General features: G+C 40.9%; 1 protein-coding gene across 2 annotated transcripts in view; it reads right to left on the bottom strand.

The window, feature by feature from the left end:
- The window catches only part of dhrs7cb (dehydrogenase/reductase (SDR family) member 7Cb), a 107,425-nt gene that overhangs the window by 11,742 nt on the left and 67,916 nt on the right, over positions 1–27,767 (bottom strand). For both annotated transcript variants that reach the window (XM_033611537.2, XM_033611539.2), the window contains 2 exons: positions 23,585–23,795; positions 23,374–23,466 (listed from right to left, as the gene is read on the bottom strand). In XM_033611537.2, the coding sequence (XP_033467428.2) occupies positions 23,374–23,466; positions 23,585–23,795 (304 nt within the window). The remainder of the gene's footprint in view (positions 1–23,373; positions 23,467–23,584; positions 23,796–27,767) is intronic.

Consider the following 27,767-nt stretch of genomic DNA (forward strand, 5'->3'; position numbering starts at 1 on the left):
ACTTATCAAGCAAACAGATTCAATGAAAATAAACAACTTATGCATGTGTGTAGGCTACTTACTCAATCGAAAGTTGCCCGTTCAGTCCTGCAGGCTTTGGCTGGGTCTTCCAGTTTACTTTCAGGACATGAAAAAAAGTCTCTACAACAGCCCGGTTGATCATAGAAGTGAAATCCTCTGTTGTGAGACAGTCATTTCCGGAGACATCCAGACGTGTATCTCCTGGCCACAAATCCCACTCGGAGCAACAAAGGCATTCCTCCTCTGTTGGCATAGAGGAACATTGTCACAAGAACACCACCAGTTAGCATCAGTTAGCTCGGACGTGCAGCGGTTTGTTGTTCTCTGGCCAGCTGTTCCTCTCTCTGCCTCCACATCCTCCCGTCAAAGAGCTCCTCATCTGTATACTCTGGCTCAAAACGGTAAGGGCGTCCATCATATTCAAAGTTGTCGTCCACAACCTCAAAATCTGACAAATATTCAGCCATGTTTCAGCCTAAACAGAGCGTAAACAGAGCCTTGCCGGGTGTGCGGCGGCGCAATGACATCATCCAGGTCAGAGGTTAGTAGGTCAGTATAAATCATAGATATATATACGTAGATGCTGCATTCAACGGTGCTCCTCATTGGAGCGATACGTCAATGCGGCCGCCATCTTGCCCAGGTGGAGCCGCGCTGCCTAATGCATGTATGTCTATTGAGGCAGGAAATTATTTATGATTAAAATCATCATTACTCGCTGAATTCTAAACCGATTTTCATGCGGTTTGGTTTGTTACAATTGTCAGACATGTAGTTATGATACAGGATACTTGATTAAATAAAAAATGCAGCTTTTCATACCAAAATATTTGATCTTATGTAGATAAAGTAACAGTAATAGATCTACAATACATTTAAACTAAACTTTCCCCATGTAATAAATATTCTTTTTTCTTACTAGATGTACAATGCTCACCATGATGTCATTTAATTATTAATTTTGACTATAAATGTTTATTCACATTTCATGCAATGTGCAAAAAATAGTGTATCAGCGGGGTTGTGCCGAGCTGCAGTGTAGATTCTGATTAACAAATGTTGGTTTTGTGAAAATAAATGACTTAGAGCTGCATGTTTACACAAAATTTTGCTTTAATCTCATATGTATAACACCACAGTGCTCATGGGACCCTGGACACAGAACTGTTTACATTATTAGGTCATATTTACAAAAAATACAGTGTACAGTAGCTAGTATTATTTTTAGGAGTCTGCCCAGTCCTGTCGAAGTCCTCAGGTCTGAAGTGACAGCTGTAGATGACTGAGGAGTCACTCAGGACAAAGTCCTTTCTCCTCACTGCTGCTACGCATGCCTGTCTCCTATCTGTGTTTTTTGGGAAACTACACACAAAATAAGTGTGTCAGAAAAACGCAGTTCCCCATAATTTGTAGTTACAATTCAGGCCACAAGTTAACTACTAACGTTATACTGCGTTATGTCACGTTGGTGCCATGAAACAGATAGTTGACAATTTGGAATAACACATAGGCCTACACCGACATAGCTGTTTGACAGAGCATCATAATTTTATAAGTAATATTATATTACGTTAAATGTTAACCTTTTTTCTTTAAGTTGTGTGACATAGCGTTAGCTTAATTTGGCATTAGGACCAGATCAGGACAGTTACTTTACTTGATTAGCTTAAAAGAAGGACCACTTTTTGAGATATATATCTCATTAAACATATTCGTAACAGTAAAATATTGTAAAACAACTTCTTACCTGTGGAATGTTATTCCCTTCTGCTTGGTTTTAACACTTCTTTAGTTCGTACACCCAAATGCAGAGCAAAAATGTGGCATTTTTGTCGAGTCTGACGTGGGTCTGAACCAGTCAGAGCACCTAGGCAAGATGGCGGCGGTATTGACGCATCCCACAAGCCAGGGTGCGGCATCTATGTATATATATCTATGAGTATAAATGACCCGGATGATGATGATGACAAGCAACTCTAGCGATTCATAAAAACATATTGGTGAAATGAACGAGTTTCGTGGCAGATAATGTGTTATTTAGAGCCTCATTGTCACTGACCTGATCACTCCCACTATATGGATGTACGCGGCTCTTGCGGATCTAAATATCTTCCGAAGGACTCCAAATGACACCAAACTTATCTGGGTGAGTAAACAACCGTATTTAATGCCAGGAATAAGGTCCAGGTTGTAAAAAACGGAACTTCCCCTTTAAATTCATTACATTATTGTGGCAGATGATCAAAAGATTGATATATGTTACAAAAAGTGGTTTTATAAAGTCATATTTATTGTTTTCAACAATAACACACTTGAACACAGATGCAGTACACCTCGCCATTACATTCTATTGTTGTTGTTGTTGTTGTTGTTGTTGTTGTTGTTGTTGTTGTTGTTCTTCTTCTTCTTCTTCTTCTTCTTCTTCTTTTTCTAGTTTTATGGCAGTTGGCAAACAACGCATGGAAGCATTACCGCCACCTACCAAAATGGAGTGTGGGTCTGGATAAATTAATATTCACGAGGAAAAAAAAAAAAATCTAAATTCTTCTGATCAGACCAGTTCTACTCAAGTAGTAAAACAAAAACCTGAAGCAAACCTCGCCTGAATTTTTCTGGAGGATAGTCTTTATGTTTAAAGGCACACTTTCTGACTCCAGCTCCTGAATGAGTTGTCTCTCCTGGTCAAATTTGGAGCAGTATTCAATAACATGCTCTACAGTCTCAGCAGTACTACATACACTACATTTACCATCAGCATGTTTCTTTAAAATAAGTAAAGTACTGCCTAAACCAGTATGCCCAAATCTCATCCTAGAGATAATGTCTTCCTCTTGAGTTGATCTAGTTGTTGGTCTAGCATCACCAACATACCTTTGGACACTATAGTACTTCCTCCCAGTGATAGCATTATTCCAGTTACTTTGCCATTTCCTCCTAGACCTGGCCTTGACAATAGTCTTAATTTCAGCCTTACTAAAGCTTATATCCATGGTAACCTCAGGAGATCCACATGCTTTCTTAGCATTCTTATCAGCTTGCTCATTACCTCTGACTCCTAAGTGAGCAGGCACCCATAGGAGACTAACATTTATACCAGAGTTTAATAGCCTACTAATCTTCTGTACAATATCTAAGACAATGTCCTGTCTGGATTGAGATGTAGCGTTTTGGATACTCATCAGTGCAGATGCAGAATCTGAAGCAATTAGCACCCCATACCTAGGCCTGTTACTCTCAAACCAGACTAGAGCAACGAGGATAGCTACTAACTCTGCAGTATAAACAGCAAGATCATTATTCAGTCTTTCTCTTTTACAGACCTTAAGACTAAGAATTACAAATGCAGCTCCAACTTTCCCACCTTCTGATTTTGATGCATCTGTAAATGCCACAACTTTATCCCCATACATGTCTCTAATATGATTCTCTACTATAAAGCTGTTGATTTCCTTACACCTTTTTAATTCTAAAAGACCTAAATCAATAACATGGCTTCTCAGTAACCACAGTGGAACTGCTGGAAAGGACACTGTAGGACACACATTCAGCACCTGGAGGCCCATTTCACCTGCTTTCTGCTTATCCCTTTCTTGACAATGAAGTAAGGAGGATTGACTAATATGGTCTTCCTTATGCCCTCTCAGGTTAGCCCAATAAACCAGAGTTAACTGATTCCTCCTGATATGAAGAGGCATTTCACCCATTTCAACCTGGATTGCACTGACAGGGGTAGTCTTCATAGCTCCACAACATAACCTCAGTGCTTTATATTGGATTACATCCAATTTCATTAACAGTGACTTAGCTGCAGACCTGTAGGCCACACACCCATAGTCAAACAGAGACTAATATAAATAGTTCTCATACCTGGCCTATTTGCACCCCAATCCACCCCACGCAAGCATCGCATCACATTTAACACTTTTTTACATTTTTCAGTCATCTTCTGAATATGCACAGACCAGGTTAACCTCTTGTCAAACCAAAGACCTAAATATTTAAAGCACTCAACTCTTTCCAGATCTGCACCTGATATTTTCAACTTTAACTCTTGGGGAATAGTCCTCCTAGTAAAGAACACTGTTTTCGTCTTATCTATAGAAATTCTGAATCCCCACTCAAGGGCCCACTTTTGAACATCATTCACTGCCTGCTGCATCTTATTGACAACAAAGTTAACATTCCTGCTTCTCTTCCACATAGCCCCATCATCTGCAAATAATGCTACATTAATTGATCTGTCTAAATTTTTAAAAACATGATTAATCATAATCAAGAATAGCACTGGACTGATAATGCTACCTTGTGGAGTGCCATTCTCAACAATATATTCATTACTATATGCTTCATTAATTTTAACTGTAATCTTCCTACCAGATAAAAAGTCACTGACCCACTGAAACATTCTTCCATTAATACCCTTCTGCCTCAGTTTAATAAGAAGGCCCTCTCTCCACACCATGTCATAAGCTTTTTCAACATCAAAGAATATGGCTAAAACAGACTCTTTATTAACCTGGGCTTTTCTTATTGAATGCTCAAGGGCAACTACAGGATCCATAGTCCCCCTTCCCTTCCTAAAACCACTCTGGTAACTGTGTAGCAATCTTCTTGTTTCCAACCAATAAACCAATCTGTCATTTACCATTCTTTCCATAACCTTGCCCATTTAGGACGTTAACGCTATAGGTCTGTAGTTGCTAGGGTTCTTTGCGTCTTTCCCAGGTTTCCTAATGGGAATAATAACCGATTGTTTCCATGCGGTTGGGATGACTCCCTCTGACCATACCTTACTGAATAACCTCAATACCACCTCCTTCCCTTTATCAGTCAAATTGTCTAACATTGCATAACAAATCATATCCCTCCCTGGAGTAGACTTTCCAACCTTCTTTAATGCACTATTAAGCTCATTCAAAGTAAACAGGGTATTTAAAAGTTCCCCATCTCCTACCTCCTCAATTATAACATCTCTGTATTTTCCTATTGTCATTTCTCTTCCTATTCTTTCCTTGTGAGTTAGATTTTCTGAACTATGCACCTTTACCAATGCCTTAGCTACAGCTTCAGCCTTGTCTTTACTATTTGTAATAGGCCTTTGCTCCACCATCATTACTGGGTACTCAAATTCCCTCCCATTTCCTCTTAAATTCTTAATCATGACCCATACTCTCTGAATTGGAGTTGTTCTTTCACTTGACTCACAAAACTTTTTCCAATATTCCCTTTTTGCATTCTTGACTGTGCGCCTAACCACAGCTTGACACTGCTTATATCTAATTAAACTTCCAAAATTTAAAGTCTGCTTTAAGGATCTAAAAGCCTTATTCCGGTCTCTGACAGCCCCACTACATGCCTCAGACCACCATGGGACCATTCTTCCTCTACTACCAGGTGTGGACTTAGGAATAGTTAACTCAGCAGCACTAATTATGCTATTAGTAACTGCATAGCACGTGGAGTCAACACAGGCATTATCCCCAATACCCACCAGCCCCATCTCACTGAAGCCTGTAAAGGATTCCCAGTTTGCTTTCCTCAAAATCCATCTCCCATTCCTTACCACCTGGTCTCTTACTAGCTCAATCTCAAACTGAACCACCACCGGGTAGTGATCACTACCCAGAGTGCTCTCATTTAACACCTCCCAATTACATCTGCCCGCTAAAGCTTGAGATACAATTGTGAGATCTATGGCAGACTCACTACCTCTTGCAACATCTGTTCTTGTGTAAGTACCATCATTCAAACATACTAATTCTTTATCATCTAAAAACTCTTCAATTACGCTACCATTTATATCATTTTTATCCCCCCAGAGTGAGCTATGGGCATTAAAATCCCCACACCAAATGACCTTCTCACCCAAACCCTCCCAAATTTCCTCTAAATGCCCTGACTCAATCTGTTTACATGGATTATAAAAATTAACAACACTCAAATTCCCTTCTTTAGTCCATACCTCAACACATATATTCCAGATCATCCCCTTTCTTTAGCTCTCTAAACTGTAATCCCCGCTTTACAAAAGTTACACACCCTCCACCATTACCCTCCACCCTATCTCTCCTGATACTAGAATATCCCTTTATCACAAAATGCAATGAACTCTTTAGCCAGGATTCCTGAACACAGATCACATCAGCCTTATCACTTAGATCTTGAATAAAACCTTTAAATTCCTGTCCATTTGCAATAAGACTTCTAGCATTCCATTGCAATATCAGTAAGGTTGACTTCTCAATGGTGATGGAGAGGTTGTCTCAGGGGCCTCACCTATCCTGTTAAGATCAGCATTTATCTTTTCCCAAGATAAACTACTCAGATTTAAGAATCTTGCAGCAGCCTTCACTATGATTCTGATTTTCTCTGTCCTGTTTTTAGCCTGTTCAGTACAATTTATCACATAGGCTATAAACAGCACCAAACACTCAGAATTAATCATGGTTTCACTCTGCAGATTATTCTGGCTTATATTTTCCTCCTTGTTCTCTTTCTCAACTTCTTTCACAGCTTCAGCATAAGAAAGGTTTTTAGCTACTCTCACCTGCTGCACTACAACAGCCTTTTTCCTAGCTGGACAACCCCCATAGGCAGCTGTATGATCCCCGCCACAGTTACAGCACTTCCTCACCTCATCATCCCTGCAATGGCCATACTCATGGTTTCCCCCACACTTTCCACACCTCTGATTACCTTTGCAAATGGCAGCTACTTGCCCATACCGCTGACACCTAAAACATCTGATTGGAGGAGGAACATACTCACGCACATTAAAGCTCACAAAGCCTATCTTTACTCTCTCAGGCAATCGTTGCTCTTTAAATTCCAGGAGCAGTGATGTACTCTCAACTCTAACTCCATCCCGCTTAGCCATCAGCCTTTTAATACCCACCACTGTTCCTCCTTTAATGTTTTTCTTCATATCCTCCAAATTTTCGCCAAGAGTCACTCCTGAAATGACTCCTCTTGCACCACGCTCACCAAACACTCTAACCTCCGCTACTTCTTTCTTACAGATAGTTTGCACTCTCATGACTTTCTCCTTTTGCATGCCATCCTTACACTTGACTAGTAAATTTCCATCCCTCAGCACTTTCGCCATTTCAATCTCCCCACAAGCCTTCTTTAATCCGGCTGTTAAAGCCACCAGTCCCACAGCCCTAATATCATTACCTTCCTTAAACTTAATGATCACCTTTAAGTCAGAATCAGGATCGTGGACTACTCTCCTTCTCACGTCTCAACCTCTCTCTCCCCATTCATCCTCACGTTCTTTTCTTTTTTCCGCCCTAGCACTACCAGCACCTAAACACTGAGCACTAAGTCCGCTCCCTCTACCTCTTCCTTGCCCAGAACTTTGATTACTACTACACAACTGCCAAGCTTCTTTTGGAAAATTATCCTCATCCATATCATCACTATCCATGACCTAAATCTAATCCAGACCCAGTCACAAATCGGTTTATGCCAACAATCCGCCGTACCACCCTCTGACCAAACAAACAACACGATCTTCTTCCTCCACATTCTATTGTTTTTGAGATTAGTCCCAATAAAGAGTGCTGCAACCTTCAGTCTCGACCACCAGGGGGGTGCTTGACTGTCATGACATGTCAGCTTCATTAAAAGCATACCTGCAGATTAACGCAACAACAGATGTAAAAACACACAGAAATAATACACCTGTGATCAGTTCCCTAATTTTATTTTAACAATTTTCTAAATTATTTTCCTCTTTTCCAATTTCTCGTTTTATTTCATGGAAGTGATCAATGTAAGTGCACTTGTCCTTTAAACTTAATAAAAAATAAAAGCTAACAAAATAAAAGACACCTGGTACATTCGTTACAGCTGTATCAGTTTATAGAACAGTTTTGAACAGTTAGAACAAGAGGCTAGAACAAGAGGCTGCACTGCAACGTGCAAATCACTCCTTCACGTGGCTGCCTGCGCTTTCCCTGTGTTTGCGGCTGCAATTTCTCTTCTTCAAACTACAACACCCATAATTCATGTAGGAACTGCTGCAGCCAATGTGCAGCCGGTGGGAGCTGCATGACAACTCAACCACCATGATCAGTTTTTAATGTTTTATCCATATACTGTATTAAAATAATGGACATAGTCACTGTGACGTCACCCATCCGTTTCTGAGGAGCGGGATTGAAGCTCAAAATACTCGGCTATGGACGTCGCCATCTTGGCAGTGCCTGACTCCGCCCATCTCCTGGACAATCAAAAATGGGCAAAGAGGCGGGCCGAAGGAAGCCTGGTTGCTTAAACACGCCAACCTCGCTCTGCGCTGCTAAGTTAGCTAAGGCTAACAAGCTACGAGGCTAACAAGCTACGCTACTTTGGCTAGCCCTGTGGTGTTGGCTGCTCCCACTTGGTGCCAGCTCCACTGCAGCTCCCTCATGAAACCTGAGGTAAGTTGAGTTTAGCGGAAACTAACGTTATACAACAAACCTTGAAACAATGATTCAGCTGTTACCTTTAAAAAAAACCCTTCAATGTTTTTATATAACGCTAATTATTTATTACACTCATTTTACTTTCACATGCACAGCTTGGAGCATTGGTGACAGCTATGTCCGGCGTGATGTCCAGAGAGCTGCAGAGACTTTGGGAAGCACCCTCAGCATGCCGGGCGTCCGTGTCTGCTGGTTTGGCTGGGGTGGACTGCAGTGGGGAGGCCTTCTCTCCTTTTCCCACTCCCTCTGAGGAAGAGCAGCACCAGATGTCCTCATCATCCACTGTGGTGGCAATGACATGGGGAAGGTCAGCAGTGTCAAGCTGGTCAGCATGATGGAGGACCTGCACCAGCTTCATCCCCAGCATCCTGGCATTAAGATAATATTTTCTTCATTGGCCCAAAGGTGCAGGTGGGAGGCTGGTGGCAATCCAGCAAAGATTGATAAGGCCAGGAAATGTGTTTACAGTGTTATGGCTACATTTGTTCATAGTTTAAATGGTGCCATAATTGAGCACCCTTACATCAGACACATTCATTCCACACCTAGGAGAAATTATATGTTTTTAAGTAAATTAGTTAATTATCTTAAAGACCACCTCCAAACGCACTGAACTGCTTACTGTTGGCAGTGTCACTGCTTTTGAATTTGGCCTTTAGGACACATTTTGTTAGGCCTGAACATAGCCCAGACTGTCATGGCCAATGTTGAGTTTTTGATATTCATCTATAACTTGTTTAAAATTTCAATAAATTCTATTTATATTTGCATTCCTTTTGTCTTTGTTACTGACTGAATGTTGTATTTCACAATCAAATCTGACTGTCAATTGAAAGGACAAACAAATCATACACTACAGATAAAACATTAAGCATTAATGTTTAACATTGTCATTGACAAAAAATTAAGCAGTCCATTTGTGCGGGCCTGCTTATTTTAACTTTGTACTTGAAGATAACAGCAGAGTCTGAGAAGATTTTGGAGAGTACCCTTTGTTTGCTGCTCTGTTAGAAGTCTAGTTTTAACACAGAAGAATGTGAATGGATAAAAGGGCTCAAAGTGAAAAACAAAGAATTAGCTGGACACAATAGTTTTGAAGCCCCCAAGGAGGTATCACTTGTTCGCTATGTTGCCAACTCTGAGAGGGTCTTCCTCAGGCAAAGGTATTGTGACGTTTTTATAGTGAGGCAAACAGCAAGATAATCAGCCAATTATGTGTTTTTGTTTTTTTTAGCCTTCTATATAAGCCTCAATACCGAGCAATACCCACAGAACCTTCTCATATGTCACAACGTCACAAATAAATAATACCTCCTACGGGACTTAAAACTATTCAGTGTACAGATATTTCCTTGTTTTTCACAAAAGGAGAATCATTTCTCAGTGAATTTTCTGCATTTGTCTTAAAGAAATGCTCAAACAAAACCAGCACATAACATCAGCTTTTCATTTTTTTTTACATTCTGCTAAGATAAATGCAAACTTGGGTAAATCTTAAGACATAAATGAAAACATTAAGATGCTGTCACAAACCGGGCCAGTAAATGGCAAAAAAGGGAATCCACACATGAAGTACCAAATCAAAATGTAATTTATTAGTAAATCATTTAAGTTGAAAGTAAATAACTGTTAAATCATTTAAGTTGAAATTAGATCATAGTAAACTAAAAGTATGAGTGGGGTTTTTTGTTAAGTGTCAGTCATGTATGCAGTGTATGGGTGAGTGGAGTGTGCTGTGTGAAAGTGTTGAATTCAGGAGGAAACAATACTTAATTCCCCATGGCAGGTGGAAACCCAGAACCAAGCCCAAGTCTGGAAGCAGCAAGCGGGAGAATGCCAGTTTAGACAGCCCTTAAATACCCTGGTTCACATACACACACAGGTGAGGCAAATTGGCCTGACGACCTGCCCACAACTTCCACCCAGGAAGTGAGAAAGCCAGTGAGCAGACAGAGGGGCAGGCCGTCACACCCCCCTCCTAAAGAATGGGGTCCCACCACATTATCTTTCCACTCCTCCAACTCTACACCCGTCAGCCACTCTCAGCAACCTGGATCCTAGGAGCAAATTAAGAGAGTAGTGAGAAGGCAGAACTGTTAAACAGCAGAATAGACAATCAGAACACAAACACAACTAGGGCAACCGAGAAAGGGCATCTGCTATCACATTCTCTGATCCCTTTATATGATGAATATCCAAGTGGTATGGCTGTAAAAACAATGCCCACCGCATCAACCTCTGATTTGGATTTTGAAGCGACCGCAGGAAAGTCAGTGGGTTATGATCGGTGTAAACAACCAGTGGAGAAAGACCAGATCCCAAATATACATCAAAATGCTGCAATGCCCATATTAACACTAGTGCCTCCTTCTCGATCACAGAGTAATTGAGCTGGTACTTATTAAACTTCCTAGAGAAGAAGGCCACAGGTCTTTCAACCCCGTGCTCTCCCGCCTGCAAAAGTACAGCCCCTGCCCCCACATTAGAGGCATCCACCTGCAGGGAAAAAACCTCATCCACCCGGGGGGCAGCCAACACAGGCGCCGCACACAAAAGTGCCTTGACATTCTCAAATGCTAGTCTACATCTGTCTGACCAGACAAATTGAGCCTCTTTTTTCAAAGTGCCGTCAATGGCTCTACAACAGATGAGAAATTTCTACAAAAACTTCTGTAATATCCCACCATCCCTAAAAAGCGCATTAGCTCCTTCTTGGTGGTTGGAGGGGGATATTTTACTATTGCAGACACCTTATCCTGCAACATACGTACAGTTGCAATCAAAATTATTCAACCCCCATTGCATATTAGGCCTACTGGCAAAATATACAATTTCTCAGCTGTTTGCAATAAACAGATTACACAAAAACTGTTTAAGTAGTTCAATGAAACCAATATTACAAGGGTTTTGATCCAAATTCAACACAAAATGTTACTTTTAATGACTACTGCAGTCTCAAAATTATTCAACACCTTCATGACAAGCATCATCAGTACTTAGTAGAGCACCCTTTTGCTGTTATGACCTGCTGCAAAAGTCATGCATAGCCAGACACCAGCTTCAGACAGCGTTCCTGAGGAATCTCAGCCCATTCCTCATGGGCAATGGCCTCCATATTCTTGGGTGTGCGTTTTGCAACCGCCTTCTTCAAATCCCACCAGAGATTTTCTATGGGGTTCAAGTCAGGCGACTGTGACAGCCACTCTAGAATCTTCCATTTCTTCTTCTGAAACCAAGCCTTGGTGGACTTTGAGGTATGCTTTGGATCATTATCCTGTTGGAAGGTCCAGTGACGCCCAAGCTTCAGCTTCCTCACAGACGGCACGACGTTTTCACCTAAGATTTCCTGATACTTGACTGAATCCATCGCGCCCTCCACACGCTGCAGGTTTCCAGTGCCAGAGGCAGCAAAGCAGCCCCAGAGCATCACTGAGCCACCGCCATGCTTCACTGTAGGCAGGGTGTTCTTTTCAGCATATGCTTCATTCTTCTTCCTCCAGACATACCGCTGTTCCATAGGCCCAAAGAGTTCCAGTTTTGTTTCATCGCTCCACAGAACAGAATTCCAAAACTTCTGTGGCTTATTTATATGGTTTTGAGCATAATGGAGCCGACTTTTCTTGTACTTTTGGGTCAGTAGTGGTGTACGTCTTGGAGTCCCGGCATGGAGCCCTTCAGTGTTTAGTATGCACCTTATTGTGCAAACTGAAACTTCAGTGCCTGCTGCCACCAAGTCTTGCCGCAGGTGCTTTGCAGTCACTCGAGGGTTTTTGACCACTTGCCTTCTCAGGAATCTGCTGGCAGCTGCTGACAGTTTCCTCTTTCTGCCACGTCCAGGTAGTGTAGCCACTGTTCCTTTAACTTTAAACTTGCGAACTATGCTTCCAACTGTATCTCTAGGAACATTCAGAGCTTTTGCTATCGTTTTGTGTCCTTTTCCTTGTTTGTACAAGGCAATGATTTTTTCTCTGAACTTTCTGGACAATTCTTTTGACTTAGCCATATTTCTAACATGCAATCAAATGTCACTCTCAACAAACCCCTAGCCAGTCCAGGTATTTATGTGTTCTATCTCAAGCACACCTGAACTAATGAAGCCCTTGATTAGTTGCACCAGGTGTGCTTGAAACAGGGGGTTGAATAATTTTGAGACTGCAGTAGTGGTTAAAAGTAGCATTTTGTGTTGAATTTGGATAAAAACCATGGTAATATTAGTTTTATTAAACTATTTCAACTGTTCTTGTCTACTTTGTTTATTGCAAACAGCTGAAAATTTGTACATTTTGCCAATAAGCCTAATATGCAATGGGGGTTGAATAATTTTGATTGCAACTGTACTTGGCCTTGACCGACTACCTTACCCAAATAGATGACTGTAGCCTTTGCAAATTCACACTTTGCCAAATTAACAGTCAACCCTGCCCAGACCAATCTGTCAAACAATACGCGAATGCGCTGAATGTGTTCAGACCATGTATTACTGTATATGACCACGTCATCAAGGTACACCGCGCAGCCGTCCAGCCCTGCCACAGCCTGGTTCATGAGGCACTGGAATGTTGCAGGCGCGTTGCGCAGGCCAAATGGCATAACAGTGTACTTGTACAGACCAGAAGGTGTAATAAACGCGCAAATTTCCTGTGCACGCTTAGACAGGGGGACCTGCCAATAACCTTTTAGGAGGTCAAATTTACTCACATAAGTGGCAGACCCCACCTGATCTATACAATCTTCCATGTGGGGAAGAGGAAACACATCTGGCCACATCCACATCATGCTCAATAAGATGCGTGCGAGAAGGCACATCAGAAAACAGGGCAGGATAGCTTTTAATAAGGGCAATCAACTCAGCATGTTTCTTATCATCCAAATTTGCCAACACGCAATCCAAATTTTGTAGTGACTCTGAATTTTTCAACCGCCCTTGCAAAACCACATCCGGAGTCGAACTCTCCTCCAGGCTGACTGCTGGAGATGAGCTCAAAACAACTGCAGACGTACAAGCAGAAGCATTAACCATACACTTCCCACTTTCCCCTTTTCCCTCTGTCTTGACGTACATAAAAGGGTTTCAGCAAATTCACGACACAATCTAGTGGATTTCCTAGAGTCTGGAGTGGCAATGATGTAATTCAGGTCTGACACCTGCCGTACCACAGTGTAAGGGCCTGAGAACTTTGCCTCAAGGGAGAAGTCACAATAGGTTGTAGGAACAAAACCTGGTCACCAGCCTTAAACTGCTTAGGCTCTGCACACCTGTCATAGAGAGTTTTCATTTTGTGCTGCTCTTCTCCTTTGCACTTTCAACTGCCAAAAACAGCCTATGCCTGAACCCATTGACATAGTCAAGCAGATTTTGGGGAGGTTCTGTTATTTCCCAACTATCTCTCAAAACAGCCATGGGACCCCGTACCTTATGACCAAACACCAAATCATTGGGGCTAAAACCTGTGCTCTCCTGAACCACTTCTCTGGCTGCCAACAGGAGCCACGGCAACCCCTCCTCCCAGTCACACCCCATCCACAGGCAACTCAGGGCGCACCCCCATCTCAACATCACCATTAACCAAACCTGAGACAAGACTCAGGCTATGCACGGGCACTGGGAACACCAACATCCCCATTCCCCTGACCAGCATGCTCTTCTGCTGCATGGGTTCAACCTGCTGCACCCCCACTGCAACTGGGCTGAGCGAATAGGCCAGAGCAGCTGGTTTTACTTGTGCATTGGAGAATTTACTTTTTGCTTTAAGGATTGGACAACCACTTTTCCAATGCCCATTACCTTTACAGTAATTACATGTCCTATCTACTGCCTGCCTACCTCACCTCAGCCACCAACTCATACGCTTTAAGCACTGCAGACTTAACTCGACTGTAAACTTTACAATCAGTGCTCAAAGTGGCGTACGCCTCCTGGGCTTTACCGGTCAGGACACATTGTAACATTAACGCTTGATCACTCTCAGGCCATTTCCTGGAATCTGCTATTCGCTCAAATAATGAAAAAAATGAATCAGGGTCTTTTTCATTGAACTTAGGAAGCAGGCGCAAATTACTGATTACATCAAAAGATGGTACTGGTGCACCAGAATGATTCACAGGGCCTTCACTATCAGACGAACCTGGCAATTTACCCTCTTGAATTAAGCTTAGTTTTTTATGCTGCAGCTCTAACTTAACCAGCTCAGTATTTTGCTTCATCTCTTCCAAAGCCAATTCTTTTTGCTGTTTCATTTTTTCAAGTTCTACTTGTAACTGCAATTCATGCTTTTGCTTTAACAACAAAATTCTTTTTGCTGCTCAAAGCTCAAAACAGTAGCTGCAGAAACAGGTGACTGAATCCCCACACCAGGTTTAAGAATTCCCCTTTCCAACAAACCTGCTTTCACCCTGACCTTAACAGACTCCTTTAATTTTCTGTCTACTATCTCAAGCTCATATTTCTCAGCAATCAGCAGTAACTGGTCCTTGGTACACCTATCTAATAGTGCTACTGACGGCGAGTCAACAAACTCAACCACTATAGATGCCATGCTACACCGTCTACACAAACTGCCAAAAAGGAAGAAGAATGAAGAAAAAAAACAAACACAAAAACAAATCAATCCTGTGGAGTGCTGGAACCACTAACAAAGTCTGGGACAGCCATACCAAAATGGAACCTCCCCAGCCCTGACTAACACATTAGCGACCCCCTAACTACCTTAACTCCCTCCCTAGTCTTCGTGCCGCTACTGATGGGGGGTATTTATGCACTATAGCCCACTGGGAAGAAAAAGCAACTGTTACCAGCGACCCTTTCTTGCACCATGGATGTGCTCCAGAGACGACTGCTCTACCCACTTTTGCAGCCACACTAAAATTCCCCAAGACCAGCCCCCCTAATGGAAACCAGCCTTCTTAGCCTAACAGGGGATTCATGGTTCCTTGCAATGTTAAATGACTGTCACAAACAAACCAAAAAAAAAACCTCAAAGTTCCAACTCTTATCTTATTTATTACAACCAAAACATTACAAACCTTTAAGTTAAAACAAAACTTAAGGACAAATGCTCTACTACTTCCAAACTCCACCAACCAAATCCTCCTTCAAAACTGAAATCAGGAAGACAAGAATCACATGTGGAACTCCCAACACTGGCAACTATCTAACTGGCTTCATCAGGTACCACAAATAAGTCAATGAACATTTTGAAACTAAATAACTGACTAAGGCCAAACTACAATTCCTAACCGGAACACAAACCATATGCCAGCATCAAAAAACTCAGACCAACCAAATTCTAACAAATTAACCCTTACCAAACTAAGTAAACTTTCAATTGTTTACCAAATTAACTTTAACAATGGACAAGCCCCCATTTTGTCACAAACTGGGCCAGTTACTGGCAAAAAAGGGAGTCCACACATGAAGTACCAAATCAAAATATAATTTATTAGTAAATCATTTAAGTTGAAAGTAAATAACTGTTAAATCATTTAAGTTGAAATTAGATCATAATAAACTAAAAGTATGAGTGGGGTTTTTTTGTTAAGTGTCAGTCATGTATGCAGTGTATGGGTGAGTGGAGTGTGCTGTGTGAAAGTGTTGAATGCAGGAGGAAACAATACTTAATTCCCCATGGCACAATGCCATTAATAACTATTATATTTTGTTAATGGTTTAAATCACCACTATATTTCCAATCATCACAGGAAACTGATGAATGACAGCTTTCAAAAAATGAGCTTTTACTCTAAAGTAAATTTTGTCTGATCCACTTTATATCACAAAAATTCTAACCATTACAAAAACAGTTTAACAAAATTAAGTCAACACTTGCATTCATGAAAACATCCATATTAAAAGGTTACAAAAAGTACACATGAAATAAATGAAAAGATTTATAACAGTAATTATAAAACCTATGAATTAGGACTCCTTTCCATGCAAACAATACAACTTAACTTACTTCAGTGTTCAACAGATCATAATCAATTTATTTTAGCAAAACAAAAAGGTGGTGGCCATCACAGTCCTCATATTCTGTCTGTGCATTATCTATTGTTGTGTAGCTACAGGCCTATCATACACTAATCTTCTTAATATTTTATATGTGACAGTCAAATGTCAATGTTTTTTTAATTACGTTACACACCTTATTGTAATTTCACACAGTTTGCCACTTTTTCATTTAAGTTACATACACAAGTATAGCCTTAATGTTATGTTAACGTTACACTGCTCATATGACAGTAACATTGCATCACGTTAGCTAACTAACGTGGTGGACCTTTATTTTCAAACCTCACACAGCCTCAGCCTTTTGTTCAAAATATTCTCTGCCTAAATGCCTAAATCCTAACACTTCTCTGTTAGGTTCTTATTTCGATGCATCCCCGGACTGGCGTGTTGCTCGAAGGCTAACTGTTAGCTAGCTGGTTAGCTAGTTAACGAGCTAAGCTTGTGTTGTATCGTATTGTCTGTGGCCCTGTAACTTGATGTGAATGTTGCAGCTGTGATACAGGTCGCACTTGAAAATAAGACCTCCGGTATCAACATGATTTTACATGTTCTAAATAAAGGCTTAATAATATAATAATAAGCTGACAAGCTAGGTGGTGACCGCAGACACCGATACACGCTGCTGACAAGCTAGGTGGTGACCGCTAATTAGTGCTAACATATAAACATAAATAAAATAATACTAGAATTTCCGAATTGCACTTACCGAAAAACCAGGAGCTCAGACTTCTTGGACAGTCTATTGGTATAATTAATTGAACAGCAAGCCATATTACTCCAATATTTGCCTGAAAATATATCCAAACGGCACAAACACGGCTGAGAGGACAGGTTCAATGCCTTGAACATGGGCACGAATTGGCTGAGATGGCGCTGAGCAGACGGCCGAGTCTGAGCTCAGCTCCGCACAGCGGAGCCAGCGGCTAGTTAGCATGCTAGTTAGCCACCCGTGATGGTGCCACCTGTCAGTCAAAGTGACCACCCCCTTAATTATGCGCAATTTCAAACCTTAATAACATTTAAACGGAAGAGTTAAGAATTTCTTTTGCTTTATACAAGATTGCGATAGACTTTGATATTTTCTTTTTAATATAATCAATATGTGGTTTCCAACATCGTTTATGGTCAATGACAACTCCCAAAAATTTATTCTTGTAAACTCTTTCTATTTCAATTTTATCTATCATGATTTGAACCTTCTTATTGACTTTATGATTTCCAGAGATTACATATTTGGTTTTATTTACATTCACTGACAATTTATTGATGCTGAACCAACATTTCAAAATATCTATTTCCATTTCCACTGTATCCAGCAGCCGTTCAAGGTTTTTACCAGAACAAAACAAGTTAGTATCATCTGCAAACAGGACAAAATTTAAGAATTTGGACACATTACAAATATCATTTATGTACAATATGAATAATTTTGGACCTAGTACCGATCCTTGTGGAAGCCCACACGCAACCTGCAGCAGGTCAGGCTTGTTATTGTGAATTTGAACATATTGATGTCTATTTCCAAGGTAGTTATTGATCCATTTATGTGCTATCCCTCTTATTCCATATTTTTCTAACTTGTTCATTAAAAGTCTATGGTAAATTGTGTCGAATGTTTTTTTTTTTAGGTCAATGAAAATGCCAACTGTATATTCTTTATTGCTGTGGATATTTGTTCTATGAGATCTATGACTGCCATCGTAGTGGATCGGTTTGATCTAAAGCCATATTGATGCTCACTGAGTATGTTGTGCTTATCAAGTAAGTGATCAATTCTGTCAACAAAAAGTTTTTCTAAAATTTTTGAGAACTGTGGTAATAAGGATATTGGTCGATAATTTGAAAAGGAGTGCCTGTTTCCATTTTTGTAGATGGGAATGACCTTTGCGATTTTCATTTGATCTGGAAATATGCCTGTTTGAAGTGATTAACTGAAGATATAAGTTAGTGGATTTACTATGCTATGGATAATATATTTTACTAAATTCATGTCAATATCATTATAATCAGTGAATTATTATTGTTTTTTAATTTATTAACAACAGTTATTATTTCGAGTTCATCGACTCTTTAGAAAAATAGAATTTAAATTTACCTTAATAATGCGTGATTCAAACAAAATATTTCAGGAACTTTTCACAGTCCTCTGCAGAGGTGGCACAGACAATAGCTGGGGTGGGGCTTATTAGACTGTTTATGGTGCTGAAGAGAAACCTCAGGTTTTGTTTTTTGGCAGCAACTAGGTTGGAAAAATAAGACAGTCTCTCATTTTTAACCAGTGAGTTAAATGAAACTAATAACTCCTTCATATGGAGTCGATGAACTTGAAGTTTTGTTTTTCTCCATTTATGTTTTGCTCTTCTACATTCTCTTTTTAGTTTTCTAATATTATCATTTATCCAGGGCCTAGGGTTGGAGGGACGACATGACCTCGGTTTCATAGGGGCTATTTGGTCCAGAGTTCTCAGGCACATGGTATTAAATTGATTAACCATGTCATTTACATTATTGCACTGAAAAAGACAATCCTGAGCACTGAAGATAGCAGCAAAGTCTGCAGCTGAGTTGTTATTTAAAACACGAGTGTATACTGTTTGCTTAGGGCAAAGACTTGCAGAAATGCAGTTTATATCAAACATAACCATTTTGTGGTCTGAAATAGAGTCCCTAAGGAGCAGGGAGTTCATGTCTAAACCCAAGGTAAAAACTACGGTAAATCAAGAATGTGGCCCTGTTCATGTGTAGGAGACGATACATGCTGTCTTAGATTAAAAGATTCACAAGTTGATAAAAATTCTGATGTAAAACGGTTGTCAGGATGGTCAACATGAATGTTGAAATCACCAGCCAATAAAATATGATCATAACAACAGAGGAGATGAAATAAGAAAATTCTGATAAAAAGCTGGTAATGAGCACAGGGATAGGGTGGTTACTCTTATTCTTATTAGAAACCTGATTTACCCTGGTGGTAATTCTAACATGAATGGCAGTATGAATAGTGACAGGTATGCAATAAATATTAGAGTGAACGGACATGGAAGAAGATGAGGTAGTGCAGTGTTTCTGCAGTGTAGGTAGTGGCCTGTTGGGGGCGGTAGTGAGGTCTTCATTGCGGTGAGGGGGCGTAGAGGAAGAGAGGGGGGCGTGTGGCGTAAACACGAGTCAACATGGAGCAGTTTGTCATAAGTATCAGTGAGACTACGTTTTTTTATTGAGAGAAAATGAGAGAGAGAGAGAGAGAGAGAGAGAGGGAGAGAAACACTGGTCGAGCGAGCTAGAGAATGGATGAGGAGAGCAAGCAGTGTTAGTGAGAAAGCCGCTGAATGAGAGGAATATTCATGTAACAAATATACATAATGTCAATTAGATGGTAACCTGCATGAAAAATTCAGAAAAAGAAAAACAATCAGTTATAATAATTATCCGCTTATGGACGGAAGTAGAGCCCTGCGCGGGACTGTTTTCTTCATCCCGCTCCTGCCCGCTCCCGCTGAATTTCTGACCATTACCACCTGCAACCGCAACGTGTGTGTTACACTCCCGCCCGCACCCGCAATGTGTATGTCCACTCTCGCCCGCTCCCGCAAAACTCTGAGAATTTATGCCTACACAGTAATAGAGATGCATTGATTTTGTGTCTTCTCCCGTCCCGCAGGAGAAATCACGTCATTTAATAGGCTATTAATAAAGAGATTCATGGGGTTGTTTGTTTCATTTCCCTGGCCTGCATGTCTTTTGACACACTGGTCAGGAATAGCTCTCCTATTTCGTTGTTTTCATTTAGTTTTTAATTAAATAAAGTCTGTTTCATATTCTATTCTCCTCCACTGTATTTTATCTATTTTTCTACCTTTATATAATCACACAGTGATTGAGGTTAAGGTCTCTTTTCTAAGAGAGACCTGAATAAGAAACATTAATGAGATAAAGAAAAAGCCTATGCTCAATAACACCGGCATCATCACGCCTCTTTATGTAATTAACAAATAGCAACGAGAGTAGGCTGTGAGTGGCTCAAAAAACACTAATAAATAACATAAAATAAACAAAGTTAACGAATGAAACGAACTAATTTAACAAATGAATCACTTGGCCATAATATTGCTGTGGAGGAAGAGAATGTTGCTGACCGACTGCGGTCCCAATCCCGTCCGTCTCTCTTCCAAGATGCGCCCACACTAAAGGCCCGCTCTGAAGGCGCACTGGATGCGGGAATACTGAAGACGAAACGCGCCAGTTTTGAGAGCGCTGGGAAGTAGAGGGCTCAGTGCACCTTCAGACCTTGTTTGAGCTTCTTTTCCACATCATTTGTTAACCGTCCGCTCCCGCAAGGTTTGGGTTGGGCGGGACCCAATCCCAATGCAGCCCTCTAGACCTTAGGTTTCCAATGTGTGCATATATATATATATATATATATATATATATATATGTACAGTACAGGCCAAAAGTTTGGACACACCTTCTCATTCAATGCGTTTTCTTTATTTTCATGACTATTTACATTGTAGATTCTCACTGAAGGCATCAAAACTATGAATGAACACATGTGGAGTTATGTACTTAACAAAAAAAGGTGAAATAACTGAAAACATGTTTTATATTCTAGTTTCTTCAAAATAGCCACCCTTTGCTCTGATTACTGCTTTGCACACTCTTGGCATTCTCTCCATGACCTTCAAGAGGTAGTCACCTGAAATGGTTTCCACTTCACAGGTGTGCCTTATCAGGGTTAATTAGTGGAATTTCTTGCTTTATCAATGGGGTTGGGACCATCAGTTGTGTTGTGCAGAAGTCAGGTTAATACACAGCCGACAGCCCTATTGGACAACTGTTAAAATTCATATTATGGCAAGAACCAATCAGCTAACTAAAGAAAAACGAGTGGCCATCATTACTTTAAGAAATGAAGGTCAGTCAGTCCGGAAAATTGCAAAAACTTTAAATGTGTCCCCAAGTGGAGTCGCAAAAACCATCAAGCGCTACAACCAAACTGGCACACATGAGGACCGACCCAGGAAAGGAAGACCAAGAGTCACCTCTGCTTCTGAGGATAAGTTCATCCGAGTCACCAGCCTCAGAAATCGCAAGTTAACAGCAGCTCAGATCAGAGACCAGATGAATGCCACACAGAGTTCTAGCAGCAGACCCATCTCTAGAACAACTCTTAAGAGGAGACTGCGCGAATCAGGCCTTCATGGTCAAATAGCTGCTAGGAAACCACTGCTAAGGAGAGGCAACAAGCAGAAGAGATTTGTTTGGGCCAAGAAACACATGGAATGGACATTAGACCAGTGGAAATCTGTGCTTTGGTCTGATGAGTCCAAATTTGAGATCTTTGGTTCCAACCACCGTGTCTTTGTGAGACGCAGAAAAGGTGAACGGATGGATTTCACATGCCTGGTTCCCACTGTGAAGCATGGAGGAGGAGGTGTGATGGTGTGGGGGCGTTTTGCTGGTGACACTGTTGGGGATTTATTCAAAATCGAAGGCACACTGAACCAGCATGGCTACCACAGCATCCTGCAGCGACATGCCATCCCATCCGGTTTGCGTTTAGTTGGACGATCATTTATTTTTCAACAGGACAATGACCCCAAACACACCTCCAGGCTGTGTAAGGGCTATTTGACCAAGAAGGAGAGTGATGGAGTGCTGCGGCAGACGACCTGGCCTCCACAGTCACCGGACCTGAACCCAATCGAGATGGTTTGGGGTGAGCTGGACCGCAGAGTGAAGGCAAAGGGGCCAACAAGTGCTAAACACCTCTGGGAACTCCTTCAAGACTGTTGGAAAACCATTTCAGGTGACTACCTCTTGAAGCTCATCGAGAGAATGCCAAGAGTGTGCAAAGCAGTAATCAGAGCAAAGGGTGGCTATTTTGAAGAAACTAGAATATAAAACATGTTTTCAGTTATTTCACCTTTTTTTGTTAAGTACATAACTCCACGTGTTCATTCATAGTTTTGATGCCTTCAGTGAGAATCTACAATGTAAATAGTCATGAAAATAAAGAAAACGCATTGAATGAGAAGGTGTGTCCAAACTTTTGGCCTGTACTGTATATATATATATATATATATATATGTATATATGTATATTCTATGGGGCTATTTTAGTAAAAAATACGGGCGCATGTGTGTAAATTAACAGTCCCTTTATTCCAAAAGTCATAAAGAAAGCAAGGGAAGAACATTTAATAAAGCCCTGGTGTGGAGTGAACCTGGCTAAAGAGTACCTGCCCAGACGGGACGCTCTAAAACTAAGGCATGCCCGCAAGGAGGCAGGGATCATTTCATTGGTCAACAATAAACCTGGCGTTCTGTTGGTTGGGGGATTTTAACAGGGTTGTTACACAAAAAAATCCAATCGCAAGGCAGAAATCTGAGAGCAGAAATTCCAGAGCACACAGAAGCAGCTTGAGGGCAAGGAGAAGAGCTGAAGCTGGAGCAGGAAATCTGTGCAAGCAACATTGTGTCTGAGTGCGAGCACACAGTTTGAGCAGAAACAGAGTAGATCTAAGCGCAAGCAGAGGCTATTTGAGTGCGAGGGCTGGGTTCTGAGGGACAATATTCCAAAATCTGAACAAGAAATCAATAAATAATGCTTTCAAATTGATATACCACTTGAATAAAGATAGGAAAAAAGCTCCATACTTAATACTCACCCCTGAAATACACATGTATATTTTTAAAATCTCAGTAAGTTGGTAGAATTTTATTTCTATATACTTGACTACAGTTTTTGGCAATTGTATGTATGTCTAATGTTACCATAAGGGGAAAGTGCATTAATATCTTTTTAGGGATTTTGGTGAGGGAACCCTTTAAAATGGTTGAGAAAAGCTCATAGAGACTTTTATGGGCAGCTCACATGAACTTCTGAATGGGATAGCCAGTCTTCCCTGGATGCTGTTGACCAAAACAATGTGTCCCGATCTTCTTGACATCATTGTTGGAAGAACACCTGCCACATTATGTGAACATATTAGCATTCAGATGAAAAAAATCACTAAAAACCAACATCATAGAAATAGTAGTGGTAGCCTATTTGGTGATGATTTTCTCAGCAATGTCCAGCCCACCTTTGACCAAAGTGCTGGGGCCAAAGTAGTTAATGTCCATGATGTTTCTGTCCAGTTCCAGGGAGACACTCTGCACCGGGGCTTTCAGCTTCATGCTGCTGTTGCAGATCAACACATCCACACATCTGTAACACTCCACTACCTCAGCCACGACATCCTCCATGCTATCCAAATCGCTGAAGTCCAGGATCACCAGCTTCGGGGCAAAGGTCTAGGGAGACACAGGATTGTATTACTTCAGTACGCTAATATGTTCATGTTCATACTGGGTTGCAGTAGTGGAGTCTGTTGGGACAAGGCTTAAGAGCCAGAGGGTTCAAGTCCCTGTATGGACCAACTACAGAGTGTAAATTGGTGGCTGAGGAGATGCCAGGTTGCCGCCTGTCTCGCCACTGATGTTTATGCTACCAGGGTGCTTTTGAGCAATGCATCAAACTCCCAAATGCATGAGGTACCATCTAGTCAAGCTGCCCTCTTGCTGGCTAGCTACATCTTTAACATACAAACAAAAGAGTGGTACTGATTATCTCATCTAGCTCTGATCATTATTTCCCAAAAAAATATCAAACTACCTCTTGAACAACAACAAAACAAAAATAATTATTTCATATTCTTGATTATTTCATTGCCTAAATTGCCTTGACTTTGTGCAGAATCTCGTGGTTTGTTGTGTGGATATACAATATTATTATTATCTGTGTGGAATTAAACCTGTTTGGATTTCCCAGATTAACCTCTTCCAGCATTAAATATAACCCTTAATGTAGTAAAGTGCAAATTGACAATGAACATTACATCTAGGACTAAGCAAGACTTGGGTCATGACAACTTTACCTTTTTAACAAGCCTCATGAAATAACATCTCAATAGCTGCTTAATATTTCAATAAAAGCCTGTCGTACATGATTAATCAGCCACAAAGTGAGGCAGTGGTTACTGTGAATATAAATATATATGCTTTTGTCCCAAGCGGCAACCTCTGAGGCTGAGAAATGAAGCCAGTGCAGAAGTGCCAAAAACTGCAGTTCCTCTGCATGTCCACTTGAGGCCGGCTCCAGAGGCCAGTCAATCCTCGTTGACCCCCATGTTAAAATGTCCAATTTTACAACAGAAATAAACATGTTCACAGCCTGGTAGAAAAAACAGTTTTGTTCTCTGTAGCTACTTTCAACATTTATGCCAACTGTACAGAGAGAGAATTTTTTGTTGTAACTCACCCATGTGCATTTTATTAAGACCAAAAGTTAAGCATATTTAAGGAAGGGCCATTTTGAGTAACAAGCTGTCTGCCTATAGTGTCCTCTGCTTCTCAGTCAGATCCATCTCTTGCTCCTCCACAGCTCCGGTTAGTCTTTTATTTCATTTCATTTTATTTTATTTAATAAACAATTAACTGTTCTTTATGCTACTCTATGTAAAGTGTCTTGAAAGACTCTGAAAAGCAATATATGTCTGATTTATTATTATCATTACAATATCAGTAACTAGAAATGGATTTTATTTTTGTCATCAACAGCTAAAATATCAATGTCCATGAGTTCATATGTTTGTTAATTAGATTATATTTATGTCTTCAATACAGACACATCTGCTCTGTCCTGTGTATAGAAGCTGTAGCCTGTTATGGCCACAGTCTCTGTGGATGTATTTGTGAAATTGTTTTTTTGCAATTATATTTTGGGTTGTTGTGTTTTGACTTGTATCCTTTTTATTTTATTACAGTTATATTTCAAAAATGTTAAGCTCTTCAATTTTTATGCTGTTTTCTGACCTTTGATGGGTGTGTCATGGGTGTGTATCGTGCTGCTCAGATTAGGTGACTCCCTTCTGCCTCTCTGCTTTTACAGAAATTTCTGACATAATCTCCTGTAGCACCCACAATGTTCAATCAATCAATCAATCAATTTTATTTATAAAGCCCAATATCACAAATCACAATTTGCCTCACAGGGCTTTACAGCATACGACATCCCTCTGTCCTTATGACCCTCGCAGCGGATAAGGAAAAACTCCCCCCAAAAAAACCCTTTAGGGGGGGCACCATAGTGTTCTCCTGTCTAAGCTGTGAAACGCTTTCTCAAAGTCTCAAAGTTGGTGTAAAGGGATGTGTTTCAGTCAATAGTCTTTTAAATTCAATTCACCTGTGTTTAGCTAGATATAGATTTAAAAGATGGACAAAGGTATTGATATAATATTTGCCTTACTCTATGTCAGTTCAATCAATCAATTTTATTTATAAAGCCCAATATCACAAATCAGTTTGCCTCACAGGGCTTTACAGCATACGACATCCCTCTGTCCTTAGGACCCTCAGAGCGGATAAGGAAAACTCCCCAAAAAAAACCCTTTAACGGGGGAAAAAAACGGTAGAAACTTCAGGAAGAGCAACTGAGGAGGGATCCCTCTTCGAGGACAGACGTGCAATAGATGTCGTACAAAACAGATCAACATAATAAATTAACAGTAATCCGTATGACAGAATAAGACAGAAAGAGAGACAGAGAGATGCAGGACAGACAGTAATGACAGTAGCTTACAACAACATTAATGAAAGTAATATATTATAATAATAATTACAGCTATTGTGGTACAATACGTTGAAAGTATATATTAATATATGATAGTATACATGTACAGTACACATCACACTATCCAGGCACCGCTGCGATATAAGTTAACCTGCGAGACAGTGGAGCACAAAGACTCTGGAGAAGAAGCAGAGTTAGGGACATGCAGTATGGCCGAGTAAGCAAGATGTAGTAACAGGACATGAGTGTTAGCTAAAGGGAAAGAGAGAGAGAGAGAAGGAGAGAAGGTGCCCGGTGTATTATAGGAGGTCCCCCGGCAGACTAGGCCTAAATCAGCCTAACTAGGTACAAGCCAAGCCTGAGCCAGCCCTAACTATAAGCTTTATCAAAGAGGAAAGTCTTAAGTCTAGTCTTAAATGTGGAGACGGTGTCTGCCTCGCGGATCACAACAGGAAGATGATTCTACATGAGAGGAGCCTGATAGCTGAAGGCTCTGGCTCCTGATCTACTTTTGGTAACTTTAGGGACCACGAGTAACCCTGCATTCTCAGTGCGCAGTGTTCTGGTGGGGTAATATGGCACTATGAGCTCTCTAAGATATGACGGAGCCTGACCATTTAGAGCTTTATAAGTTAGGACTAGGATTTTAAATTCAATTCTGGATTTTACAGGGAGCCAATGCAGAGAAGCTAAAACAGGGGAATTTGTTCTCGCCTCTTAGTCAGTACACGTGCCGCTATGTTCTGAATTAGCTGGAGAGTTTTTTAAAGACTTATTAGAGCTACCTGATAATAGGGAATTACAGTAATCCAGCCTAGAGGTAACAAAACCAATTTTTCTGTATCTTTTTGGGTCAGGATAGGCCTAATTTTCGCAATATTACGCAGATGAAAAATCGCAGTCCATGAAGTTTGTTTTAAATGGGAGTTAAAGACAAATCTTGGTCAAATATTACTCCGAGGTCTCTTACAGTAGTGCTTGAGGCCAGAGCAATGCCATCCAGAGAAACTACATATGTCATCAGATAAAGAGTCTCTGAGTTGTTTGGGGCCAAGTTGGGCCGAGTTATTCTGGGGGCGGCAGTAGCTCATTGGGGGGCGGCAGTAGCTCAGTCAGTAGCTTGGGTTGGGAACCGGAGGGTCGCCAGTTCAAGTCCCCGTCCGGACCAAAAATATGGAGCGTGGACTGGTAGCTGGAGAGGTGCCAGTTCACCTCCTGGGCACCTGAGTAAGGCACCGAACCCCCCAACCGCTCAGAGCGCCTGTCATGGGCAGCCCACTCTGACATCTCTCCACTTAGTGCATGTATAGGTCCAGTTTGTGCATGTGTGTGTTCGGACCTGTGTGTAATTGACAACAGAGTGAAAAATTGAATTTCCCCTCGGGGATTAATAAAGTATATAAAATTTAAAAAAAATAAATTTAAAAAAAAAAGAACGATAACTTCAGTTTTGTCTGAATTTAACAAAAGGAAATTGGAGCTCATCCAGATTTTTATGTCTTTAACCCTTTGGGCCCTAGGCCTTTTTGGGGTATCTTTACTGCCTTTACTTTTAAGCTCATATCACAGTCATTATAAAGGCTACATCCATCCATCCATCCATTTTCATCCTTTATCCAGGGCCGGGTCGCGGGGGCAGCAGGCCAAGCAAAGCA

Source organism: Epinephelus lanceolatus, chromosome 21 (assembly GCF_041903045.1).
Source record: "Epinephelus lanceolatus isolate andai-2023 chromosome 21, ASM4190304v1, whole genome shotgun sequence".
NCBI lineage: Eukaryota > Metazoa > Chordata > Actinopteri > Perciformes > Serranidae > Epinephelus > Epinephelus lanceolatus.